The sequence below is a fragment of the Melopsittacus undulatus genome, chromosome 25 (genome assembly GCF_012275295.1).
Source record: "Melopsittacus undulatus isolate bMelUnd1 chromosome 25, bMelUnd1.mat.Z, whole genome shotgun sequence".
NCBI classification, from domain to species: Eukaryota; Metazoa; Chordata; class Aves; order Psittaciformes; family Psittaculidae; genus Melopsittacus; species Melopsittacus undulatus.
Window position 1 is genome coordinate 104668 of NC_047551.1, and position 18167 is coordinate 122834.

An 18167-nucleotide genomic window follows, 5' to 3' on the forward strand; every position below is an offset into this window, starting at 1 on the left:
TCTATGGGGGAGGGGCTCTATGGGGCGGAGCTCTATGGGGGCGGGGCTCTATGGGGCAGATGACGTCATCCATTGCCCCATAACGGCGTTTTCGCGGCAAACTCCCCTCCGTGGCCCCGCCCCCTTGCCCCGCCCCCGCGCGGTGCACGCCGGGAAGGGGCGTGGCCAGCGCTGTCATGGCGGCGCCCATGGAGAGAGGTGCGTATGAGGGGGAGGGGGAGGCTCAATGGGGGGGAGGGGGATGTGACCCCCCGATGACCCCGCTCCTGCCCCCTTAGCCCCGCCCCCCGCCGAGACCACCCACGAAGCAGCGGAGGAGCCAATGGGGTGAGCGGGGGGGAGGGTTTGGGGTCTCTATGTGGGTTTATGGGGTTCCTATGGGGCTCTATGGGGTTCCTATGGGGTGTACGGGGTCTCTATGGGGTATTTGGGTTCTCTGGGGTGTATATAGGGCATTTGAGGTCTCTATAGGGGAGTTTATGGGTGTCTATGGGGTCTCTATGGAGTATTTGGGGTCTCTATGGGGGTGTATGGGGTTTCTGTGGGGTGTATATGGGATATCTATGGGGTATTTGGGGTCTCTGGGGGGTTATATGGGGTGTATATGGGGTATTTGGGGTCTCTATGGGCTATACATGAGGGTCCTATGGGGTGTATGGAGTCTCTATGGGGGTATTGGGGGTCTCTATGGGGTACTTGCAGTCTTTATAGGGTGTATATGGGGTCTCTATGGGGTCTCTATGGTCTCTATGTGTCTCTATGTGTCTCTATGGGGACCCTGACCCCTCTGCCCCCCCCTCCCCCCCAGTCTCCCCCCCCTCTCTCCGGACCACCCCCCCCGGCTCCTGGGGGGGGCTCAGGACGAGTTCCGGCTCCGGCCCCACAACTTCCTGCGGGGCTGCAAGTGGTGAGAGAGCCCCGCCCCCTTCCAGAGCCCCGCCCCCTTCCAGAGCCCCGCCCCCTTCCAGAGCCCCGCCCCCTTCCAGAGCCCCGCCCCCTCACAGAGCCCCGCCCCCTTCCAGAGCCCCGCCCCCTTCCAGAGCCCCGCCCCCTCACAGAGCCCCGCCCCCTTCCAGAGCCCCGCCCCCTTCCCGAGCCCCGCCCCCTTCCAGAGCCCCGCCCCCTCACAGAGCCCCGCCCCCTGCCCTGGCCCCGCCCCCCCACCGGACAACACCCCCTCATCTAACCCCGCCCCCTCTCATGGCCCTGCCCCCTTTAATGACCCCGCCCCCTCCTCGAGCCCCGCCCCCTCCTGTAACCCCTCCCCTGGCTCCGCCCCCTCCGCTGGCCCCGCCCACACCGTGGCCCCTCCCCGAGCCCAGGCCACGCCCCCACCCCCGGATCCTTTCCCCCTCCTCTCTCCTCTCCATAGATCTCTATGGGTTCCTATGGGTCCCTGTGGGGTCTATGGGGTCACTATGGGTCCCTATGGGGTCTATGGGTCCCTATGAGTTTTATGGGTCCCTATGGAGTCTATGGGGTCACTATGGGTCCCTGTGGGATGTATGCGTCTCTATGTGTCTCTATGTGTCCCTATGGGTCCCTATGTGTCCCTATGGGTCCCTATGGGTCGCTATGGGGCTCTGGGTGTCCGCAGGGCCCCCGACGGCTCCTGTGTGCTGAGCTGCAGCGCTGACAACACCCTGCGGCTGTTCAACCTGCCTGCCTGCCCCCCCCCGGGGCAGGACCTGCTGCAGCTGGTGCGTGAGGGGCTCTATGGGGGCTCTATGGGGCTCTATGGGGCTCTGTGGGTCCTTATGTGTCCCTATGTGTCCCTATGGTCTCTATGGGTCTCTATGGGGCTCTGTGGGTCTCTATGAGTCCCTATGTGTCCCTATGGTCTTTATGGGGCTCTATGGGTATCTGTGGGTCCTTATGTGTCCCTATGTGTCCCTATGGTCTCTATGGGTCTCTATGGGTCGCTGTGGGTCAGGAGCTGGCGCTGCGCGTGCACGAGGGTGACATCATCTACGACTTCACCTGGTTCCCACACATGAACTCCAGGGACCCCCAGACCTGCCTGTGGGTGTGGGGCTATGGGGCAATGGGGGGTAATGGGGGCCTATGGGGTAATGGGGGTGATGGGGTAATGGGGGTGATGGGGGTAATGGGGGTGATGGGGTATTGAGGGTGATGGGGGTAATGGGGGTAATGGGGGGCAATGGGGTGATGGAGAGCTATGGAGTAATGGGGCAATGGGGGCTATGGAGTAATGGGGCAATGGGGGCTATGGGGTAATGGGGGCAATGGGGGTTATGGGTGTAATGGGGCTATGGGGTAATGGGGGTTATGGGGTAATGGGCGCCATGAGGGACAATGAGTGCTGTGGGTTCAATGGCGAACAAAGCAGGCTATGGGGTCCATACTGGTCTGTACTGGCCTGTATTGCTCTATAGTGGTTCATACTGGTCTGTATAGGTGTGTATTTTTCTATACTGGTCTGTACCAGTGCATACTGATCAATACTGGTCTGTACTGGTCTGTACCAGTACGGACCTTACTGGTCCATACTGGTTCATGCTGGTCTGTACTGGGCAGGATGGCCTCCAGCAGCCGGGACAACCCCGTCCACCTCTGGGATGCCTTCGATGGGACCCTGAGGGGCTCCTTCTGCGCCTACAACCACCTGGTGAGCCCCATAGCGACCCATAGAGCCCTATAGTGACCACATAGAGCTCTATAGCGACCCCATAGAGCCCCATAGCAACCCATAGAGCCCCCTAGAGACCCATAGATCCCTATAGTGACACCATAGAGACGCCCCAGTGCTCCATAGAGACCCCCAGAGCCCCCCACGCATGTCTATGGGTCACTGTGGTTCTTTGTGGCTCCCTAAGGGTCCCTATGGGTCTATTTCTATGGGGTCCCTATGGGTCTCAGTGGATCTCTATGGATCTCTATGGGTCTCTATGGGTCCCTGTGGGTCTCAGTGTGTGTCTATGGGGCAGGAGGTGCTCTGTGGGGTCCCTATGGGTCTCTATGGGGTCTCAATGGGTCTCTATGGGGCAGGAGGTGCTCTGTGGGGTCTCTATGGGTCTCAATGGGTCTCTATGGGGCAGGAGGTGCTCTGTGGGGTCTCTATGGGGTCTCAGTGTGTGTCTATGGGGTCTCAGTGTGTCTCTATGGGTCTCTATGGGGCAGGAGGTGCTCTGTGGGGTCTCTATGGGGTCTCAATGGGTCTCTATGGGGCAGGAGGTGCTCTGTGGGGTCCCTATGGGTCCCTATGAGTCTCAATGGGTCTCTATGGGGCAGGAGGTGCTCTGTGGGGTCCCTATGGGTCCCTATGAGTCTCAATGGGTCTCTATGGGGCAGGAGGTGCTCTGTGGGGTCTCTATGGGGTCTCAATGGGTCTCTATGGGGCAGGAGGTGCTCTGTGGGGTCTCTATGGGGTCTCAATGGGTCTCTATGGGGCAGGAGGTGCTCTGTGGGGTCTCTATGGGGTCTCAATGGGTCTCTATGGGGCAGGAGGTGCTCTGTGCCCCACACTCTCTCTGCTTCACCCTGGATGGTTCTCGGCTCCTCGGAGGCTTCAAAGGCTCCGTCCGGATCTTCCCTATGGAGCGGCCGGGGAGGGGCCAGGAGGAGCACGTGCTGCGCTGTGAGGGGCGGGGCCAAGGGGGGCGGGGCCAAGGGGGGGGGGCGGGGCCAGGAGGAGCACGTGCTGCGCAGTGAGGGGCGGGGCCTCAGGGGGGCGGGGCCAGGAGGAGCACGTGCTGTGCAGTGAGGGGCCGGGCCAAAGGGGGGCGGGGCTTAATGCGGGGCGGGGGGGCTCGAGGGGGTGGGGCCTGAAGGGGGCGGGGCTTACTGCGGGGGTCTAAAGGGGAGGAGCTTAAAGAGGGCGGAGCTTTAAAGGGATGGGTTTAAAAGGGGTGGATCTTAAAGGGGGCGGGGCTTAAAAGTGGAGCTTGAAGTGGGTGGACTCTAAAGGGGCGGAGCTTAAAGGGGTGGAGCTTAAAGAGGGCGGGGCCTAAAGGGGCGGGAACTAAAGGGGCCTTTGCTTACAGGGGGCGTGGCTTAAATGGAAGAGGTGGAGAGGGGCGGGGCTTAAGGCAGGAGGGGCTTTAAGGGGCGGGGCTTTATGTGGGAGGGGTCTAAAGGGGAGGAGCCTACAGAGGGCGTGGCTTTAAGTGGGCGTGTCCTGCTCTCTCCCCCTGCCCAATCACAGATGGCAGCAAGCGCCAGGGTGGCCCCATTGGCTGCCTGGCAATGAGCCCCAGCCAATCAGTGTTCGCCTGCGGCTCCTATGGGCGGAGCCTGGGGCTGTACGCGCTGGGAGGGGGCGGGGCCTTGTTGTTCTGGCCCCGCCTCCCCGCGGCCCCCACCCAACTGCTCTTCAGCCATGATGGACTCCGACTCTATGTGGGGGGGCGCAAGGTGGGCGGGGCTTGGAGGGGAGGGGTTTGATTGGTGGAGGGGATGAGAGGGGCGGGGCTTAGGGTGGGAGGGGCTTAAAGGGGTGGGGGGGGCTTCGGTGTTGGAGGGGTTATGGGGATGGGGGTTGATTGGTTGAGGGGCTGAAGGGGTGGGGCTTAGGTGGGAGGGGCTTAAATGGGAGGGGTTGGAGGGTGGGAGGGGCTTATGGGAATGGGTTTGATGGGTGGGAGGGGCTTTAGGGTGGGAGGGGCTTAAGGGGGTTGGGTCTAATGGGGAGGGGTCTAAAGGGTTGTCCAATGGGGTGTGTGGTGGGCGGAGCTAGAGAAGGTGGAGCCTCTTTGTGGGCGTGGCCTCCACATTGGGGTGTGTCCAGGGGATGAAGCCTCCTGATTGGCTGTGCCCATCAATGGGGGGAGGGGGCGTGGCCTCACCTTAGGCCCCGCCCCCAGGACACCCACATCCTGTGCTGGGACCTGCGGCTGCCGGACCGCCCCCTGCTGGCCATGGAGCGCCACGTGACCACCAACCAGCGCGTGACCTTTGACCTTGACCCGTATGTGACCCCCCCCCCAAGTTGGGGTCCCCCCCTATAGGGCTATAGAGCCCCTATGGGGCTCCCCATTGACCCCATGTGTGTGTTCCCCCCCATAGGACAGGCCGGTACCTGGTGAGCGGTGACACCAGAGGCTTTGTCAGCCTATGGGACACTGTAGGGACCCCCCCGGAAGGGACGGACCTTCCATTGCTGTCCCCAGTGCTGCGGTTCAGGGCCCTGCAGGACTGCATCAATGGCACCAGGTGACAGCAACACCCCCTAACAACACCCCGCGTACACCAGAACACCCCCACAACACCCTATGTCGTCCCCGTAACACCCTAAATCCCTGTCACAACACCCCATAGCCCCCCACAACAGCCCAAATCTCCCCAGAACGCCCTAAATATGCCTACAACACCCTAAATTCTCCCCGCAACTGTGTAAATCCCTCCCACAACACTTTTCTAACCCCCTACAACACCCCAAATCCTGCCCAGAACACCTTAACTCCCCCCACAACCCTCCTATGCCCTCCCACAACACCCTAAATCTCCTCCATTACACCTCAACCCCCCTCACAACACCCTTAGAACCACCCCCCCAACACACCGACCCCCATCTCCCCCCCAGCACCACCCTCACACCCCCCCCAGTGCTGCTCTTTGGGGCGGGCTGTTGCGTCCGGCTGTTGCTGTGAGGCTGTTGTTGGGTCCGGGGGAGCCTTTGGGGGGTCACATGTGTGGGTCTGGGAGTACCTGGGGTTGTTGGGATCACCCCAATGCATGTAACCCCCTCCCTCCCCCCAGTTTACACCCTCAGCTCCCATTGTTGGCCACATCCTCGGGGCAGCGGCTGTTCCCACCGCTATGGAGCAGTGACGAGGAGGAGGATGAGCCCCCACCGGGGGGGGACAATCGGCTCCAGCTCTGGTGGTGGGGGCATGAACCCCCTGAGGACAACGGCTGGTGCATGGCCATGGACAGCGAGCAGGAGGACACCCATTGTCATCCTATGGGGGGCACCGACTGTGACACCGACTGTCAGCTTATTGAGGACACTCATTGTCACCCTACGGGGGGCACAGGCAGTGATGCCGATTGTCAGCTTGTTGAGGACACCCATTGTCACCCTACGGGGGGCACCGACTGTGACGCTGACAGTCACCCTATGGGGGACGCCCATTGTCACCCTATGGGGGGCACCGATTGTGATGCCGACTGTCAGCATATTGAGGACACCCATTGTCACCCGATGGGGGACACCCATTGTCACCCTATTGAGGATGACCATTGTCACCCTGCTGAGGACACCGACTGTGACACCCATTGTCACCCTACTGAGGACACCGGGACAGTGTCTGGCGACTGTCACCCCCCTGGGGACACCGACTGTGATGCCAGCATTGACTACCCCATGTCCTCTGAGTGTGACCCTGCCCAGGGACACTGAATGTCACCCCATGGTGACACCACCTGTGACACTGTCACCTACAGCCCCACAGGTAACCCCCCCAGGGCTGGTGGGTTGTGTCTGGGGGAGGTTTGGGGGTTGTTTTCAGGCTGTTGTGGGTCCAAGTGAGTTTTGGGGTCTCCCGTATGGGTCTAATGGAGGATGTGGGTGTTCAGGGAGGTCAGGGCTTGTGTTGGGGGTTGCATTGGCACTTGTTGGGGGTTGTTGTTAGGATGCTGTTGGGTACACATGCGGTTTGGGGGGAGTTTCAGGGTTTCCCCCCCTTTTGTATTAAAGACACTGTGACTGTTACTGCTTGTCATTGGTTGTACCTGCGGTGTGGGGTACAGCGGTACCCCACATACACCCCAGATACCCTCTTATACCCCTCATACAATCCATATACACCACACATACACCCCATATACACCCCATAGATCCCATATACCCCCTACATACACCCCATATACATCCCACATACATTCCATACTCTGCATATACACCCCATATACACCCTATGCACCCTATATGCACCCCATACCCCCAACATACACCCCACATACCACCCATACACCCCAGAGGCACCTCACATACATTCCATATCCACTCTTTACACCCCATATTCACCCCATACACCTCATATACACCCCATATACACCCCATGCATACCTCACATATACCCTATACACCCCACATACCCCCATATACACCCCACATATACTCTCTATGCCCCCCATACACCCCATATATCATCCTTTTTTGGTCCAAATCCCTCATTTTGAAGTTAAACTCCTCCTTATCGGGGTCCAACCCTCCCTTTGGGGCCAAACCCTTCATTTTTGGGTCCATTCCCCTCCTTTTTGGGCCCAAATTCGCCTTTTTAAGGCCTCAAACCCCCCCCCGTCTCACTCCCCCTCCCCCCTTGTTGCCATGGTAACAGACGGCCGCGCCCTGCCGTGACGTCACCGGCCAGCAGCCAATCAGGGCGCGGCTCCGCTGTTGTTGCTGGGAGGGGCGTCGGGGGGGGAGGGGGAGGAGGACGCGGCACGCGCAGGGGGCGGGGCTTCCGGCGGGGGGGGGGGGGGGGTGAGGGGTGGGCGGGGCTTCCGGGCGCACGTGCAGTCCCGCGCGCTGCCGCCGGGGGGGCGGGGCTTGCTCTGGCCACGCCCCTCTCCTCCCTGTTCCCGTTTGCCCCACCCCCAACGGCCTCTGCTGCGTTCTCATTGGCTGGAGCTCCGCTGCGGAGCCTGCTATTGGCTGCAGTGGAGGGGCGGGACTGGAGCGGCTGGTCCCAGTGTCAGGCTGTACTGGGACCAGTGTCACCCAGTGTCACCCAATGACACCCAGTGACAGCCCGGACTGGGACCAGCACTGTCCCCATCCTGATGTACTGGGATTGAACTGGTGTTAATGTCAACCAGTGTCACCCTGTACTGGTCCCAGTCTCACCCAGTGTCACCCTGTACTGGTCCCAGTGTCACCCACTGCTCCCAACACTGTTCCATCCTGCTCCATTCCCAACTCAATCCCATCCCATTCCCATTCCCATTTCCTGTTCTGCACCTCCTATCCCCCATCCCATCCCCACTTCCATCCCCAGTTTCCCATCCCATTCCCAATTCTATCCCATTCTCAATCCCATTCCCTGTCTCATTCCCAATACCCAATCCCATCCCACTGCATAGAACCCCCCCTATCCCATCCCATTCCCATTCCCAATACCCAATCCCATCCCACTGTATAGAACCCCCCATCCCATCCCATTCCCATCCCATTCCCATCCCATTCCCATTCCCACTTCCCAATCCCATCCCATTGCATAGAACCCCCCTATCCCATCCCATCCCATTCCCAATCCCATTCCCATTCCCATCCCATCCCATTCCCAATCCCATTCCCATCCCATTCCCATTCCCATCCCATCCCATCCCATTCCCATCCCATTCCCATTCCCATTCCCAATCCCATCCCATTCCCATTCCCATCCCATTCCCATTCCCATTCCCAATCCCATTCCCATTCCCATCCCATCCCATTCCCAATCCCATTCCCATCCCATTCCCATCCCATTCCCATCCCATTCCCATTCCCATTCCCATTCCCATTCCACCCCCTCCACTCCTCCCAACCACCAGGGGGCGCCTCCCTCCCCTTCATCGCGTGTGCGCCTTGGGGGGGGGGGGGGGGAAGGGGGGCGTGGCCACGGGCGCGGTGGGCGTCGTTCTGTGGGCGTGGCCACGCCGGCGGTGGGCGTGGCTTCACCGGGGGTATATAAGCAGTCGGGGCACGGGGGGCGTGCCCAGACGGGCGGTGGGCGGGGCGCGGGGCGGGCGGGGCGCGCGGCGCTGGGTCCTTTGTTTGAGCGAGGCCGGAGCTCAGCGGAGCCGACACCGACCGCGGGGCCGGGACCGGGGCCGGAGCTGGGGCCGGGACCAGGACCGGGATCCGCCGCTTCCCTTCCGCTTCCACCGCCTGCGAACCGGGCCCTGCCGCAGGTAACCGGGATGGGGGGGAACGGGAAACGGGGGGTAAAGGGCCGAGGCCTTGGGGGGGGTAAAGGGTGAATGGGGGGGGGTGACTCCATTGGAGTGCATTGAGGGGGTCAGTATGGGGTGTTTGGGGTGAGTTATGGGGGCCTGGGTGTCTTATGGGGGGGGTGTTGGGGAGGGGGTTTAAGGGGGTTTGAGCCCTTTTTTGGGGTGTTTTTAGGGGTGTCTGAGGTGAAAAGGGGGGGTCTGGCCCTGTTTGGGTCAGTGGGGGGGGTGTCAATGCTGAGGTGAGGAGAGGGGGTTCTGAGGTAAACGGGGGGGGTTGAGGCGCTTTAAGGGGGTTTTGGGGGGTTCTGAGGTGATTTGGGGGTTTGTGAGGTGAAATTGGGGTTTTGGGGGTGAATTTGGGGTTTTTTGGGGTGAAATTGGGGTTTTGTGAGGTGATTTTGAGGGGAAAGTGGGGTTTATTGGGGGGCTGTGAGGTGAATTTGTGGGGTTTTTTGAGGTTAAATTAGGGGGTTTGAGGTGAATTTGAGGGTTTTTGAGGTGAAATTAGGTTTTTTGAGGTGAAATTGGGGGGTTTGAGGTGAAACTGGGGGTTCTGAGGTGATTTTGAGGTAAAATTGAGGGTTTATAAGGTGAAATTGGGGTTTTTTGAGGTGAATTTGGGAGTTTTGAGGCAGATTTTGATGTTTTGATGTGAATTTGGGTGTTTTGTGGTGAAATTGGGGGTTTATTAGCTGAAATTGGGGGGGTCTGTGGTGAAATTGGGGTTGTATGAGGTGAAATTGGGGATTTCTGAGGTGATTTGACAGGTTTTGAGGTGAATTTAGGGGTTTATGGGGTGAAATTGGGGTTTTATGAGGTGAATTTGGGGTTTCTGAGGTGATTTGGTGTTTTTGATGGGAAATTGGGGGTTTATGAGGTGAATTTGGGTGATTTTGAGGTGATTTGGGGTTTTTTGAGGTGAAAGTGGGTGTTTTGAGGTGAATTTGGGGCTTTATGAGGTAAATTATGGGGGTCTGAGGCAATTGGGGGTCAGTGCTGAGGTAAACGGGGGGGATTGGGCCCCTCTGAGGTGAATTTGGGGGGTTTTGAGGTAAATGGGGGAGTTTGAGCCTATTTAAGGTGTTTTTTGCCTGTTTCCGGGGTGATTTGGGGTGATTTTGAGGTGAATCCGAGGCGGTTGTGTCCCTATTGAAGTGAATTGGGGTGAACTGAGGTAACGTGAAGGGGGGGGGTCAAAGCTGAGGTAAAGGGGGGGGGGGGAATTGGCCCTTTTGGGGTGATTTTGGGTGGTTTTGGGGCCCTGTGAGGTCGTTTTGGGGGGATCTGAGGTAAAGGAGAAGGGGGTTGGGCCCAGGAGGTGAATGGGGGGGGGGGGGTTGGGCCTCCTTAAGGTGATTTTGGGTATTTCTGAGGTGAATTTGGTGTTTCTGAGGTGATTTTGGGTGTTTCTGAGGTGATTTTGGGTATTTCTGAGGTGAATTTGGTGTTTCTGAGGTAAATTTGGTGTTTCTGAGGTGATTTTGGGTGTTTCTGAGGTGATTTTGGGTGTTTCTGAGGTGAATTTGGTGTTTCTGAGGTAAATTTGGTGTTTCTGAGGTGATTTTGGGTATTTCTGAGGTGAATTTGGTGTTTCTGAGGTAAATTTGGTGTTTCTGAGGTGAATTTGGATGTTTTTTGAGGCAAATGGGGAGGTTTGGGCTCAGTGAGGTGATTTTGGGTGTTTATGCAATGAATTGGGGGGCTCTGACCCCATTGGGGGGGTCAAACCTTAAGAATGGGGCTATTTGAGGTGATTTTGGGCTCTTTAAGGTGGTTTTAGGTGTTTATAGAATGAACTGGGGGGCTCTGACCCCACTGTTGTGCATTGGGGGGGTCAAACCTGAAGACTGGGGCTGTTAGACCCCAATAGGTGATTTTGGGGCTATTTCAGGTGATTTTGGGGCTATTTGAGGTGATTTTGGGGCTATTTGAGGTGATTTTGGGGCTATTTGAGGTGATTTTGGGGCTATTTCAGGTGATTTTGGGGCTATTTCAGGTGATTTTGGGGCTATTTAAGGTGATCTTGGCTGTTTCTAGAATGACTTGGGGGGCTCTGACCCCACTGGGGGCATCTTGGCTGGATATAAAGGAGGGCCCTGTCCCTATTGGGGTGCCCCCCACCCCCATTGCCCCATTGCCCTGGGCTGGGCCTGGCTGGGTGCGGAGCTGAGATAAGGGAGGGTGTGGGAGCACTGGGAGCACTGGGGCAGGGCCAGAGCTGCACTGGGAGCACTGGGTGCTGCACTGGGAGCACTGGGGCAGGGCCAGAGCTGCACTGGGAGCACTGGGGCAGGGCCAGAGCTGCACTGGAAGCACTGGGTGCTGCACTGGGAGCACTGGGGCAGGGCCAGAGCTGCACTGGGAGCACTGGGGCAGGGCCAGAGCTGCACTGGGAGCACTGGGGCAGGGCCAGAGCTGCACTGGGAGCACTGAGGCAGTGTTAGAGCTGCACTGGGAGTGCTGGGTGCTGCACTGGGAGCACTGGGGCAGGGCCAGAGCTGCACTGGGAGCACTGAGGCAGTGTTAGAGCTGCACTGGGAGTGCTGGGTGCTGCACTGGGAACACTGGGAGCTGCACTGGGAGCACTGGGAATGGAGACAAGAGATAATGGTCAGACTGGGAGCTGGTACTGGCCATACTGCGAGCAGTTCCTTATAGATCCCAGTTTGGCACTGGGAATGGAGGGAGCTCCCAGTGCTCCCAGTAACCGTGTTCCCCCCCCAGATACCACCATGGCTGCAGCCTAGCCCCCCCCCCACTGGACCCACTGCATGTGAGTGAACACACATGTGCAGGGAGGTCACGTGTGTGTCCATGTGCACACATGTGTGCAGGGGGTCATGTGACATGGATGTGTCTATGCTCACGTGTGTGCCAGGCTCTGATACATGTACATGTGTGTACACGTGTGTCATCAATGGGTGTTGTCACATGCACATGGGCTGTGCATACATGTTGGGGTGCACATGCCTGTACACGTGTGCACATGGGTGTGCTGTTGCACACATGTGGTCTGTGACACGTGTGTTGTTGTGTATTCCACATGAAACACGTGTGTTACACACAAAAAGCACAGTCAGACACGTGTCACAGGCAGAGAACAGGGCTACACACATGTAGAGGACACAGTTCCACACGTGTTACATGTGTTACATGTGTTACATGTGTTACATGTGTTACATGTGTTACATGTGTTACATGTGTTACATGCCACGTGCATGCTCACACACATGCTGTATTTCACATGCAGGGGCACAGTTGCACATGTTACACCCGTGACACCATCACACGTGTGTTACACGCAGAGCGTGTGGTTCCACAGTGTTATACATGCGTGTTGGCACTACACACACGTGCCACGGGCCCAGTTACATGTGTCTGGTGGTGTTACACATGTATGATGGGTGACACACGTGTTACATACGTATGACAGTGTGACACATGTGTTACATGTGTATGATGTGTGACACTGTACCTGTTTATGATGGTGACACACGTGTTACATACGTATGACAGTGTGACACATGTGTTACATGTGTGTGATGTGTGACACTGTACCTGTTTATGTTGGTGACACACGTGTTACATGTGTATGATATGTGATACTGCACCTGTTTATGTTGGTGACACATGTGTTACATGTGTATGATGTGTGACACTGTACCTGTTTATGTTGGTGACACATGTGTTACATGTGTATGATGTGTGACACTGTACCTGTTTATGTTGGTGACACACATGTTACATACGTATGACAGTGTGACACATGTGTTACATGTGTATGATGTGTGACACTGTACCTGTTTATGTTGGTGACACACATGTTACATACGTATGACAGTGTGACACATGTGTTACATGTGTATGATGTGTGACATGTCACCTGTTTATGTTGGTGACACACGTGTTACATGTATCTGCTGTTACACACGTGTTACACACCACACACAAGTCCATGCCCCTCCCCCTTCCGTGACGTCACTGGCCACGCCCCTCCCCCTGCCTCTTCCCCCCTCTGGGCAGTTCCTCCGGAACCTGAACAAGCAACAGCAGCCCCACATCTGCCCCACATCTGCCCCACAACTGCCCTATGGCTGCCCCACATCTGCCCCACCCCTGCCCCACAACTGCCCCACATCTGCCCCATGGCTGCCCCATAGCCCAAGCTCCCTGTGCCTCAGTTTCCCCTTCCCCCCCATCCCTGGGGCTCAGTGGGGCAGGAGCAGGGGCACATCCATGCGCCCCACATGTAACACACATCTAACACATGTAAGACACGTGTAACACATGTGTAACACATGTGCCCCCATGTAACACACATGTAACATGCTACAACATGCTTGCGACCCCAGGGGCAGTGACACGTGACCGGGGTCACGTGCCTGTTGTCACATGTGGGGTCACACGTGTGTGCTTGCATGTCCCATGTAGGCCTATGGAGCTGTCCTCATGTCACCCTGTGTCCTCACGTGTCCCATGATCCCTATATCCCATTCCTATATCCATATATCCCATATCCCATTCCCATATCCGTGTATCCTATATTCCATTATCCCATTCCCATATCTATGTATCCCATATCCCATTCCCCATATCCCATTCTGTATATCCCATTCCTATACCCATGTATCCTGTATCCCATACCCCATATCCATGTATCCCATACCCCATATTCCATTCCCATATCCATGTATCCCATATTCCATGTATCCTGTATCCCTTTCCCCATACCCCATTCCTATATCCATGTATCCCATATCCCATTATCCTGTTCTCATATCCATGTATCCCATCTCCCATTACCCATATCCATCCCTATACCCCTGTATCCCATGATCCCATCTCCATGTATCCCATACCCCATATCCATATATTCCATGCCCCATTCCCATATATCCCATATCCCTCCCATGTCCCCATGTGCCCTCTTTGTGTCCCCTCCCCCTCCGGCCTGCTGATGACGTCATGCTGACGTCACGGGGGGGGGATCCCACGCGGTGCCGGTGACTCACCCGTGTCCATGTGGGGCCCGAGCACGGGACAGGGCACATGGGGCACGGTAAGGACACGTTCATGGGCTGTGGGGCAGAGCACATGGCTGTGGGGCACAGGCTGTGGGGTAGAACATGGCTGTGGGGCATGGGACATGGCTGTGGGGCACAGGTTGTGGGGCTAGAACATGGCTGTGGGTCATGGGACATGGCTGTGGGGCACAGGTTGTGGGGTAGAACATGGTTGTGGGGCACCGGACATGGCTGTGGGGCACAGGTTGTGGGGTAGAACATGGTTGTGGGTCACAGGACATGGCTGTGGGGCACAGGTTGTGGGGTAGAACATGGCTGTGGGTCACAGGACATGGCTGTGGGGCACAGGCTGTGGGGCTAGAACATGGTTGTGGGTCACAGGACATGGCTGTGGGTCATGGGACATGGCTGTGGGGCACAGGTTGTGGGGTAGAACATGGCTGTGGGGCACAGGTTGTGGGGTAGAACATGGCTGTGGGGCATGGGACATGGCTGTGGGGCACAGGTTGTGGGGTAGAACATGGCTGTGGGTCATGGGACATGGCTGTGGGGCACAGGTTGTGGGGTAGAACATGGTTGTGGGTCACAGGACATGGCTGTGGGTCATGGGACATGGCTGTGGGGCACAGGTTGTGGGGCACAGGTTGTGGGGCTAGAACATGGCTGTGGGGCATATGTGTGTGGTTGTGGGTCGTGGGACATGGCTGTGGGTCTAGAACATGGTTGTGGGTCACATCTGTCCAGTTGTGGGTCACATGTGTTGTGGGTTTAGAACATGGTTGTAGGTCTAGAACATGGTTGTGGGTCACATGTGTCCAGTTGTGGGTCTAGAACATGGTTGTGGGGCACATATCATGGTTGTGGATCATAGGGCATTGTTGTGGGTCACCCAAGGTGGTTGTGGGTCCATGAGTTGTGGGTCAGAGAACATAGTTGTGGGTCCATGTATTGTGGGTCACACAACATGGCTGTGGGTCACGTGTCCAGTTGTGGGTCACACGTGTCCAAGTGTGGGTCATGTGTTCAGGTGTGGGGCACGTGCACTGGGTGAGGTGTGATGAGGTCACGTGATGTCACCTGAGGTCACGTGCCTCACAGACACCACTTTAGAGGGGGTTTGGCGCATTCATGGGTCTCTATGGGGTTGCTATGGGGCAGCCATGAGTAGCTATGGGGCAGTTGTGGGTACTTATGAGGCAGCCATGAGTTGCTATGAGGCAGCCATGGGTCTCTATGGGGCAGCTGTTGATCTCCATGGGGCACCCATGAGTTGCTATGGGGCAGCCGTGTTTCTCTATGGGGCAGCCATGGGTCTCTATGGGGCAGCCGTGGGTCTCTATGGGGCAGCCATGGGTCTCTATGGGGCAGCCGTGGGTCTCTATGGGACAGCTGTGTTTCTCTATTGGCAGCCATGGGTCTCTATGGGGCAGCCGTGGGTCTCTATGGGGCAGCTGTGTTTCTCTATGGGGCAGCCGTGGGTCGCTGTGGGTCTCTCTGGGGTTTCCCATGGCTGCCCCACCCCCTGCACGTCATGGGAAGGCCCCAAAACTCCCCCCCGTGGGCGGCTGCAACGTCACAGCCGTGGGGGGGCGGGGGAAGCCCTGCCCCATAGCGGCGGGTCCTGCCCCATAGCGCCGGGTCCTGCCCCATAGCGCTGGGTCCTGCCCCATAGCAACGGGTCCTGCCCCATAGCAGTGGGTCCTGCCCCATAGCAACGGGTCCTGCCCCATAGCGCTGGGTCCTGCCCCATAGCAGCGGGTCCTGCCCCATAGCAGCAGGTCCTGCCCCATAGCACCCGTCCTGCCCCATAGCAGCGGGTCCTGCCCCCCTGCTGCCCCACACCAGCCCCACAGTGGTTCCCCCCCATGTCTCTGCCCTAGAGCCATGTGGACACCCCCCCCCCTTGTCCTGATTGGCCAGCCCCAGCCTAACCCCCGCCTCCCATTGGTCCCCGCAGGCTGAGCTAGAAGACGGCTGGGGACGATGATTGGCTGCCAGGCGAGGGGCGCCCTGTGATTGGCCGGATTCCTGGAGAGCATCGCCGGATCGGTGAGGGGGCGGGGCCTGCGCCGTCTGACGTCACGCGGGAGCCCCGCCCACTTCCGCCCCACGTTGTTCCTGCTTCCCCCCCCATAACCAATCCCTGCCCCATAACTGCCCCATAACCAACCTCCCTGCCCCATAACTGATCTCCTGCCCCATAACAAACCCCTTGCCCCATAACCAATCCCTGCCCCATAACTGATCTCCTGCCCCATAACAAACCCCTTGCCCCATAACCAATCCCTGCCCCATAACTGATCTCCTGCCCCATAGCTGCCCCATAACAATCTCCTTGCCCCATAACTGATCTCCTGCCCCATAACAAACCCCTTGCCCCATAACTAATCCCTGCCCCATAACTGATCTTCTGCCCCATAGCTGCCCCATAACCAATCTCCTGCCCTATAACTGACTTCCTGCCCCATAACTGCCCCATAACCAATCCCCATTGGCCCCCATGACCCCCGTGAACTTTGACCCCAGGTGAGGGCGGGGCCGCCCCAGCCCAGCAGCCGCCCCTCCCCCACCCGGGGCTGCCCCTGACCTGCCCCCCACGGGGACCCAGCCCCGGAGCGGTGAGTGGGGTGCTATGGGGTGGCTATGGGGCTCTATGGGGTGGCTATGGGGTGTCTATGGGGTGCTATGGGGTGGCTATGGGGCTCTATGGGGGGGCTATGGGGTGCTATGGGGTGTCTATGGGGTGTCTATGGGGGGCTATGGGGTGGCTATGGGGCTCTATGGGGTGCTCTGGGTTGTCTGTGGGGTGTCTATGGGGTGTCTATGGGGGGCTGTGGGTTGCTTTGGGGTGCTATGTCTTCTCCATAGGGGGGCTGTGGGGTGGGTATGGGAGTCTATGTGGGGCTATGGGTGTCTATGGGGTGTCTGTGGGGGCTATGGGTTATGGGGTGTGGGGGCTGTGGGGTGACAGCTCCATTGCCCCCTATGGGGCTGCATTGCTCCCTATGGGGCTCTGTTCCCTATGGGGCTCCATTGTCCCCTATGGGGCTGCATTGTCCCCTATGGGGCTCCATTGTCCCCTATGGGGCTCCGTTGTCCCCTATGGGGCTCTGTTCCCTATGGGGCTGCTGCTCACAGGCTGGATGCATCGCGCCGTGGAGCCGCTGGGGGGCAGGGCCGGTCGGGACCCCTTCACTGTGGGGAGCCTGGGCTGCGGTGGGGCCTGGGCTGCCTGCCCCCCACCCCGGGCCTGGCTGCCCGCCACCAGGTACTGCCCCATAGCGACCCATAGTGACACATAGTGACCCATAGCGACCCATAGAGACCCATAGCGACCCCATAGAGACACATAGTGACCCATAGCGACCCATAGAGACCCGTAGTGACCCCATAGAGACACATAGAGACCCATAGCGACCCCATAGAGACACATAGTGACCCATAGCGACCCATAGAGACCCGTAGTGACCCCATAGAGACCCATAGCGACCTGTAGCGACCCATAGTGACCCGTAGCGACCCATAGCGACCCGTAGCAACCCATAGTGACCCGTAGCGACCCATAGCGAGCCATAGCGACCCCATAGCAACCCCATAGCGACACATAGAGCACCCATAGCGACTCATAGAGGCACCTGGAGACCTTAGCAACCCCATAGCAACCCATAGAAACCCATAGCGACCCATAGAGACCCATAGAGACATCATAGAGACCCATAGAGACCAATACAGACCCATAGAGATGCAGAGAGACCCATAGAGACCCACACACTGAGCCATACCACCCTATAAGAACCCCCCCCACTGCCCCATAGCACCCTATAAAACCCCCCCCACTGCCCCATAGCACCCTATAGGAACCCCCCCACCTCTCTCTCTCCCCCCCACAGGTGCTCTTCCAGCCTCGGGCAGGCCCCGCTGCCCCCCCACCTCCTGCCCCATCATGGTGGCAATGGGGTCCCCCCCCACAAGTCCTTCTACCCCCCAGGGTAAGTTCTACTCCCCCATTGCCAGGGGCATCCATGGGGCCGAGCCCCACAAGTGCCCTCTGTGGGGGTCAATCCATGGGGCTGGGCCCCACAAGTGACCCCTCTCTATGGGGGTCAATCCATGGGGCTGGGCCCCACAAGTGACCCCTCTCTATGGGGGTCAGTCTATGGGGCTGAGCCCCACAAGCGATCCCACTCTATGGGGGTCAATCCATGGGTCTGAGCCCCACAAGTGCTCTCTCTGGGGCTGAGCCCC

The 18167-nt window shown here is 58.3% G+C and overlaps 1 protein-coding gene and 1 long non-coding RNA gene across 3 annotated transcripts; both read left to right on the forward strand.

The window, feature by feature from the left end:
- Positions 1-144: 144 nt before the first annotated feature.
- On the forward strand, positions 145-6673 carry WRAP53 (WD repeat containing antisense to TP53). Of its 2 annotated transcripts, XM_034072237.1 has the most exons (12): positions 145-198; positions 279-327; positions 809-907; positions 1598-1700; positions 1934-2022; positions 2539-2629; positions 3466-3598; positions 4166-4374; positions 4824-4927; positions 5026-5172; positions 5719-6198; positions 6235-6673. In XM_034072237.1, exons 1-12 carry the CDS (start codon positions 177-179, stop codon positions 6359-6361), a joined length of 1653 nt encoding a protein of 550 aa, XP_033928128.1. In that variant the 5' UTR covers positions 145-176; the 3' UTR covers positions 6362-6673. The 2 variants fall into 2 exon arrangements, with proteins under 2 accessions (XP_033928128.1, XP_033928127.1); XM_034072236.1 differs by having other exon boundaries at positions 5719-6673.
- Positions 6674-8709: 2036 nt separating this feature from the next.
- Positions 8710-17912, forward strand: LOC117437690 (uncharacterized). The gene is made up of 5 exons (XR_004550491.1): positions 8710-8856; positions 15880-15971; positions 16449-16540; positions 17061-17190; positions 17813-17912. It is a non-coding gene; the product is annotated as an uncharacterized lncRNA (long non-coding RNA).
- Positions 17913-18167: the final 255 nt, after the last annotated feature.